This window comes from Pteropus alecto, unplaced genomic scaffold, assembly GCF_000325575.1.
Source record: "Pteropus alecto unplaced genomic scaffold, ASM32557v1 scaffold39, whole genome shotgun sequence".
NCBI classification, from domain to species: Eukaryota; Metazoa; Chordata; class Mammalia; order Chiroptera; family Pteropodidae; genus Pteropus; species Pteropus alecto.
In genome coordinates, this window is record NW_006443568.1 from 13,095,354 (window position 1) to 13,104,205 (window position 8,852).

Below are 8,852 nucleotides of genomic sequence, written 5' to 3' on the forward strand. Positions count from 1 at the left end.
TTTTATTGAAGTTTTAAGATGATAACATTAAAATATAGAAATTATTCTAAAATAACTCTAAATACATTTATTTCATAAGGCATTTCTATCTAGTTATAACTCTTACCCTCTTCAGGCAGCTCACATTACCCCTTTGTTACTTCTCCCTGTCCTGTCATTGCTCTTATATGATGTTCTGTTGATGTCACAGTTAGTCCCATAGCAACCACTAAAATGTTTCATAAGTGTGGCTTCATTGTGGTTATTGGGGGTAAGAATTGGCAGTAAGCTGTAGAGGTAGTTGTTACACTCCCCTTGTGGCTGAACAAGAAAATGTTGGTTCTACAAAGAATAAAATACCTTCCAAAGGCAGGGGAATCGCATATATTCCTGGTATGGCTGTAAGAGCTTCATAAACTGATTATCTTTAAATTCAGCTGTTTTTTTTTTTGTTGTCTTCTATTATGCTTCATATTTCTTTGCCTTGTGGCTAGATTTCTAAGCATTATTGAATATTAAATGGGTAGACCTCCATTTCTGTGCCTTCAGATAGTCACCCTTCTTAGGTCAGGGGTTGGCAAACTTTTGCTGTAACGGTTCACATAATAAATAGTTTAAGCTTTGTGGACTGTCCCTGTCACAATTTCTCAGCTCTGCTGCTGTAGCCTGTAAGCAGCCATAGTAAGCACATCAGTGTGGCTATATTTTAATAAAACTTTATTGATGGACATTGAAATTTGAATTTCATATAATATTCATGTGTCATAAAATATTCTTCAGAGTTTTTTTCAACCGTTACAGATGTGCAAACCATCCTTACTTTGAACACTATACAAAAATAGATGAGGAGCCGAATTTGGCCCCTGAGCCATAGTTTGCTAAAACCTGCTCTAGATTGTTATTCTTCATACATGAGAACTGTTTTGACTCATTTGAACCAATCACTTTTTTCTTAACCTTATAGTTTAAAAGTATAATAAAAAAGTATTTGGTCACTTGCACACAGATTTTTTTCAGAAATCCTAGTCCCTTTCATAAAATCGAGCATTTATTAGAATAGTTTAGTAAATATTGGTTGTCATCATCTTCATTTTCACCAATCATTAAGCTCCCCTCAGGAAGATTTTTATCTGCCTTTTAAAGAATGTGTTTCAGATTCTCTTTTTAGCATATTTTAGATTATATATTGGGTTATTATATCATTGCAAATATTTTATTAAATTCTTTAACTTATAGCCTGTAAAGATGATGTCTCTTAAAATTGCTAATCAAAGCATCTTAAAATTTGTTTAAAAATTTTAGGGTATTTCATCAATCATTACATACATAGTTGTCATTCTAACTTTCTAGAACTTTAAAAACTCATGCATTAAGCAGGCAGTTTTATCAACTAAATTCTTTTAACAAGTTCCTATAAAAGATTCACCTTTGATAGTCCAGCCAATAAGATGCTTTCTTTTTTCAACCCGGTTTTCTGAGTAAAAAGTTTAAGAACTGTTGGACACTTACAAGCTAGTTAAATAGAGCTTCATCCTACTGAATGAAAACTGATCATCATAAATACTTAATGCATTCTTTGTGTGGATTTCCTTGAAAAATATCCCTTCTAACAATGTGCCTCAGACACCTGATGCTGTGTTCTCTGAATTATGGTTTGTTATTCATGGAACAGATTTCTTTATACTGCTTTTTCCATCTAGAAATTAGCTTTCCAAGTAATACAACTTCTGTTTATATACAATAGATTATCTGTTGTTGATTTTAGGGTGTTTATTGATGGACAGTGAAATTTGAATATTCACATGAATATTATATAAAAATATAAAATATTTTTCAGAATTTTTTCAACGATTACAACCTCTGTAGAGTACCCAATATATTTTTTCCCCTAAAATAGCATTTTTTCACATTTTAACAAGATCTGAAATAAGAATTATATGTAATCGTATAATATAATTATACCGCTGTTTACCATATACAGACTCACATGCCAAATTATTAAAGATCTTCTTGAAGACCTGCACTTAATTATAAAGTGGTATTACAAGGTCATTATGAGTTAATATAGATAATAGTAAAGTGTAGGATATGAAAAAGTGAGGCTGCTAGTTCATGATTCAAACTTGGTAGACCTGCTTTTTTTCCTCAAAGGTTAAAAAATGCCTAATTTCTGCCATGTTTTATAAAAATAATTTTCAGCCTTTATTTTCATGGAATTTTTATGTCTTTCTTTTGTTGGGTTCCATACTGTCTCTTCCTTTTCAGGGAGCTGGGAAGTATGTGTGTGAGAGAGAGAGAGAGAGAGAGGGAGGGTGGGGTGGGGTGGGGTGGGGAGCAAGTGAGAAAGCGAGTGAGCTTATTTCCGTTTTAAAAACAAGGCCTAAAAACCATGTTTCTATTGATAACATTTTTATGAGTTTTTTTTTTTTTTTCAGTTACAGTTGACATACAATAATATATTGGTTTCATTTGTACAGCATAGTGATTAGATCAGTTGTACAGCATAATGACTAGCTCATGAAGTGGTCACTCCACTAAATCAGGTACCTCTCTTCCCCCTTATATATTTTTTGCAATATTGTTGACTATTTTCCTTATGCTACACTTTATAGCTGCTCTTTATATCTCCATGACTATTTTGTAACTGTCCATTTGTACTTCTTAATCCCTTTGCCCTTTTTCACCATCCCCCGCAACCCCCCTCTCGTCTAGTAGCCCTCAAAATAATTCTCTGTATCTGTTTCTGTTTTTGTTGTTTATTTTGTTCTTTAGATTCCACGTGTACATGAAATCATGTGGTATTTGTCTGTCTTTATCTGATTTACTTCATTCAGTGCAGTGCCCTCTAGGTCCATCAAGGCAGTATCTTTTTCCATCCCCTTCCTTTTAGTCTGTGTGTGTCTTTTAATCTGAAGTGAGTCTCTTGCAGGCAGCATATGTAGGGATCTTGTTTTCTTATCCATTCAGCTTCCCTATCTTTTGGTTGGAACACTTAACTCTTCCATTTGAGGTACGTGTTGATGAATATGTAGTTAGTACCATTCTTTATTCATGTTTTTGATACATGTGTTTTCTTCTTAAAGAAGTCCCTCCAACAATTCCTTTAGTACTGGCTTGGTGTTGATAAATGCCTTTAGCTTGTTTTTGTCTGGGAAGCTCTTTATCTGTCCTTTGACGCTAAATGATAGCTTTGCTTGATAAAGTAATTTTGGCTTATAGATCCTAGGTTTTCAACACTTTGAATATTTTGTGCCAAGCCCGTCTCTCCTGAAAAGTTTCTTTTGAGAAATTGGCTACCAGTCTGATGGGAGCTCCCTTGTAGGTAACTAATTGCTTTTCTCTTGCTACTTTTAAGATTCTCTTTTTGTATTTAACCTTTGGCATTTTAATTATGATGTGTCTTGGAGTGGGCCACTTTGGGTTCATTTTTTTGGACTCTCTGAGCTTCCGGGGATTGTATGTCTATTTCCTTCACCAAGTTAGGGAACTTTTCTATCATTATTTCTTCAGATATATATTCAACTTGTTCTCCTTCTTCAGGTACCCCTATGACACGGATGTTGTTAAGCTTAATTTTGTCCCACAGTCTCCTTAAATTATTATTATATCCTTGGTTACTTTTTTCTTGCTGTTCTGATTGCGTGTCCTTGGCTTTCTCAACCTCTCTATCGGTGGTTTGACCCTCTTCTTCTCCACTCTGTTGATTCCCTCTAATATACTCTTCATTTCAGATAATGTGTTCTTCATTTCTGACTGGTTCCATTTTATAATTTTCGTTTCCATTTTTATGTTTTTTGTCTTTGTTAAAGTTATCACTGAGTTCATCTACACTTGCTTTAATTTCATTGAGCATCTTTATAGCCAGTGTTTTGAACTCTGCATCTGTGAGATTGCTTGACTCCATTTTTCCTTGATCTGTGTTCTTTTCTTCCATAATAGTTTCTGCTTCTTTGTCCCCCCATTTTGGCTGCCTTTCCATGTCTGTTTCTATGTGCTAAGCAAAGCTCCTAAGTCTCTGGTCATATTAGTGTGACTTTGTGTAGTAGGTATCCAGTGGCACCGTCCTGGGAGGGGGTCAGCTGCAGAACAAGTTTAGCCCCAGCCTGTGCCCCTCCGGGGCCACCTGTTAAGATTCAGCAAGCAGTCCACAGATGCTGTGCTGATAGCTGCCTCAAGAGGCCATGCCATAAACCAAGATTAGATGCTACCAGTGTGAGTCTTGGCGCTGCTCAGCAAGTGGCACAGGACTCAGCTAGGACACAATTGAATTTGGCTTGGGTGGGGCCACAAGTTGGGAGAGGTGGAGTTTCAGGGAATCCTCTGGGCAGAGTGACCTCTGTTATTCATTTTGATGACGTGTCAGCTATGGAGGCTTTGCGTCAGCACCCTGGGAGGGGGAAGGGCACAACAGAGGAGCAATGGATACCACCAGCACTTCTACCTAGGAGAGAACCTCATCTCCGGCCCTCCCTCTGACAACTCAGTGTCCTCTCTGTAAGTCCCTGGTGCCCCCTATGCAACCGACACAGTGCTGGTGCTCAGAGTAAGCTGGTTTGTCACCACGGAAGTCCAATTGCGGACACGGCCCCTTTAAGAGGGGACTGCAGCTGACGGCTGCCTCTGCTGTAGCCTCTGTCCCAGAAAGCCGCTGGGCACCAGGTAGCCTCGTGTCTTCGCCCCCTCCTACCGCCTGTGGTTGCAGGGTGATTTCTTATTTCTTTCCTTAGCCTCTGCTCATCTAGACCCCCAGGTGACTCTGCTTGCTGTTTGTTCCGTGTTTCTGTCTCAACTTTGATGTGACTGCAAGAAGGGATGAGCCGAAGGTTCTATCATCTACGCCATTTTGCCTGGTTCTCCTCTATTGATAACGTTTTTAAGTTTAGTGTCTTTTCTCCATGATCTGATGTATAGTATAGAAAATTTACTAATATTACATCTTTTATAATCACTTATGTAACAAAGTAGGATTTGTAAGTCTAAAAAAAAAAAACAGTTTTATCAATGAATTAGGGCAACCACTTCCTGGTTTATAAGACATTCTCTATATAATCTTCTGTTGAATCAATTCTGTTTTTGGCTCTCTTAGTGTGAATTTATCAATTGGAAAGCCTATTTCCTCTAAATGCTTCTTCCAGAGGATTGTTTTCAGACTACTTACCCTTCATGGACAAGAAAGAGACTTAAAGTTCATGGAGAAATTTGCCTTAGGAGTTTTGTTCATTCATACGGCCCTTCAGAAATCCATTTGTATTTGATAACTTAAACTGAAATGGTCAAAAATAATCTGGTGAATGACTTCAATTCTATTTTGTCTTTTAAAAAATAAACATGATGCACCAGAATCAAGATTTCCCCTTTGGGGAATATATTCCAAGCATTTTTCCATGTATGATTTGAATAAGGTCATAGCCTCAGAGAATTCTAAGAGCCAATAAACAATATAGATTTTAACTAACAAGTAGGCTCCTTGTAATGTGAGAGATTATCAGCTTTGTGGGATTTAGATACTTTAAACTATTCTTTGAACTCTCCTTTCACAGCCAAAGGACAGCACATACTCAAAAATACCCTGTGGTGTTTCTTTTTATATTTGCTGAGCTTCAGTGGTAAGGGCAGGCATGCTTGATTTGGATTTCTGACCAGGACTCTTTCATGCCCATCAAGTTCCAAGGATTAGCAGTTCTTTCCATTCTAGTCTTTGGTACATTTAGATTTCGTTAGTCATGTTAAAGCATTTTAGTAGCCATTTCAATTGTCTGCTCTATCCAGGAGATGAAATGAGAAAAGTGTTTTAAGTAAACTTACCATTCTGGTACCGTATGCTGAACACAAGACATCCTTATCTGGAGTGACATTTTTGCCAATGCTTTTGGAGGTGATAGGTGGAAGTCTTCATGTGTATTTTCACACACAGTGAAAAAAATATAACCTCTGTGTTCACTTATGCTTTAGCCTAAAGCTGAAGAGGAGCTTTCAGGTGACAGAGTACTTGAATCTGAACAGGATAAAATGAGCCAAGGGTTTCATCCTGAAAGAGACTCCTCAGATCTAAAAAAAGTGAAAACTGTGGAAGAAAATGGAGAAGAAGCTGAGCCTGTACATAATGGTGCTGAGAGTGTTTCTGAGGGTGAAGCAGTAGATGCTAATTCAGGCTACACTGATAGTTCTGGTGAAGGGGTCACATTCTCATTTAAACCAGGTAAGTTTATTCATCCCTGCCTTCCTGTGTACGTCTTTCCTTCTCCCCTTTACTGCAACCTATAGAAATGTTGCCTCCTCATAGTGAACTAACTATTCGATGGAAAGAGGAGGCTCATCACAGTGTAATATTTACAGAATAGATTCATCAAGCTTAAGTTAGTGACTAGCAAATCCAGAGTGTTCTTTGTAGAAAGTGTTATCTGATACTGGTATTCTGCTTTTACTGGCATTGGCAGTCCAGCTGGCCAAGGGACTCTCTAGGCTGTCAGCTCTAGGCTGGTGGACTTCAACGAAGGAAATTTAATTTTATTTGTTTTAACTGAAACGGATATTTCAGATATGACCATGTCCCTTGAGATAGTATACTTTTTCACAAGCGTTGAACTCAGTTTGTTGACAGAAATGAGCACCTGCAGTGTGGGAAGTACTCTGTGAAATATATGATAAACCCAAGAGGATCTTTCCTCTTTAGACACCATCAGATGCATTAAATTTCTGTCCCAATACTGTGTAAACTGTGGTTGACTTTGAGGTTGTGGAGATACTTGGTGTGGTCCCCCCGAAGTATTTCCCTTGATAGAAAATTTGGATAGGTAAAAAGTTTTTTTTAGTCTTCAATATCTAAGAATGACTTCTGCATCAAGGTAGGGCTTGAATGTAAAATATTAGACCTCAAAAATAATCTAGCCCAGTGTTTTTCAAACTGCTAGTTTAAACTCATTGTATAGATTATAAACTTAATTTAGTGAGTTACAACCAACAGTTTTTGTAAAAGAGAATAGAATAAAAAATGTCAGTGTGTTACATGTAGTAAGGGTAATATTGTTTTGAGAAACATTTCATTTGTGTATGTGTTTATGTTGGTTTGAGTCATAAGTCATTATATTTCTTACTGTGATTTGTAGTCAAAAATGTTTGAAAGCCACTGATCAATACCACCTTAATGTACTGCACTAATAAACTGCTACTAATGGGCTTTACGAAATTGTGAGGTGATACAATTGTAAATTTTTTTTTAACTTAGGACTCGGTATACTGGAATTACTTCGAAAGATCTAGGCTTGTATCATCATATCACCAAGCACTTGTGGCCACCACCAATCCTTCTTAAGGAAACTGAGACACTGTTGTCATTTTTAGAACTGTGTGGATTATATTTTTATCCTTCAATTCGTTAAGGAAAAAGTACACAACTATAGGCCCCACCTTTTTTTGACCAACAAATTGCCTTTGCCCCTGTAATATACACTAGCAGTAATTGGGGAAAATATGGCAATTTAAAATTTAGATTCAAATAAACTCTCTACCTTTTAATATAATGTAATAAGGATGTGGTTGAAAACTGCAAAATTCTCACAGACCGTCAGTAAGTCTATAAACTATATACATTAAAAACCGCTAAGATAAAGAAGGATCCAGTGTGCTCTCATGAAGTAAGCTGGGACCTGATTTTGATGAGAGCTATGTTAATAGAAAAAAAATTATGACTTACTTTTATTGTTTAATAAAAATTTCAGGAAATTTTCCAACTTTATATGAGAGTAGGATTGTAATGATAAAAGCTGTAGCCGCAGTAATAGCAAAGCAAGTGTTAACAACAAAAAAACTGATTTAAAATTCTATTAAAGATGCCAGTTAAGATGTGTGTTTAGTGTCAGGATTTTTGGATAAAGATATATGCATTCTCAGTTCGGTTGGCTCAGCAAGCAAGTACATTATTTTCTTCAGATTAAACTGTAGTCAGGGAAAAAAATTTTCTACAGCTGGTTAGACTTTTTAGAATATTAAATAAGTTACTTGTTTTTGTGTTTTGTGTCCTTTGACCTTTTTTCCTCCAAAATAACATTTCCTAGTGAATAACCAAAGTATCCTTCTTTTCCATGAAACCCAAGAGTATTATTAAATTTCTTATTTCTGAGGTATTTATAGGCTTGTTAGTTTAGTTAATGGGAATTATTATCTATCCCTGGCCAAAGGCTGGCTTAATGTGTGTATGAGATGATTCCTATAGCAGCTTACTTCAGATTACTATTCAAAGGTATCCAGAAGGAATAAGAAAACAAAGGACAGTTCAAAATCTTTACATGACATTTTCTGACTATAGCTCAGTGTTTCTTTTGTGTTTATTTATTCATGATGGGATAAAGTAAATATTGGAACCTGGTTTGAACTCTTACTGGATACAGCCAACTGCCTACATCCCTCTTTCTAGAATCCTGGAAGCCTGCTGATACTGAAGGCAAGAAGCAGTATGACAGGGAGTTTTTATTGGACTTTCAGTTCATGCCAGCCTGTATACAGAAACCAGAGGGCCTGCCTCCCATCACTGATGTGGTTCTTGACAAGGTAAGCTGCATACTCAGAAAAAGACACCTCTTTTGGGTAGAAACTGGTTTTTCAGTGCAAATATGTGAATTATGAACAATTTTTAGGAATTGTTAGACCAAATGGTATTTGAATTAAAATATGTAATGCTTAAGAATTAAGAGTTTTCCTAAACATTGTTGAATTTTGGATTGCTTATAGACTACAGTAAAGTTGGGGTTTAGCTCATATTTGAATGGCGAAGTTTTAAAATTTATTGTCTGCTTAGTATGGCTATTTCCTAGAGATGTGATGAAAATTATGTGTCTGTTGGGCTAATATGGCTATAATGACACAGAGCTCTTTCC

The 8,852-nt window shown here is 36.4% G+C and overlaps 1 protein-coding gene across 18 annotated transcripts in view; it reads left to right on the top strand.

Moving 5' to 3' along the window:
* The window catches only part of EIF4G3 (eukaryotic translation initiation factor 4 gamma 3), a 279,210-nt gene that overhangs the window by 203,631 nt on the left and 66,727 nt on the right, over nucleotides 1–8,852 (top strand). For all 18 annotated transcript variants that reach the window (XM_025041397.1, XM_015598933.2, XM_015598925.2 and 15 more), the window contains 2 exons: nucleotides 5,932–6,178; nucleotides 8,393–8,526. In XM_025041397.1, coding sequence (XP_024897165.1) covers nucleotides 5,932–6,178; nucleotides 8,393–8,526 — 381 coding nt within the window. The remainder of the gene's footprint in view (nucleotides 1–5,931; nucleotides 6,179–8,392; nucleotides 8,527–8,852) is intronic.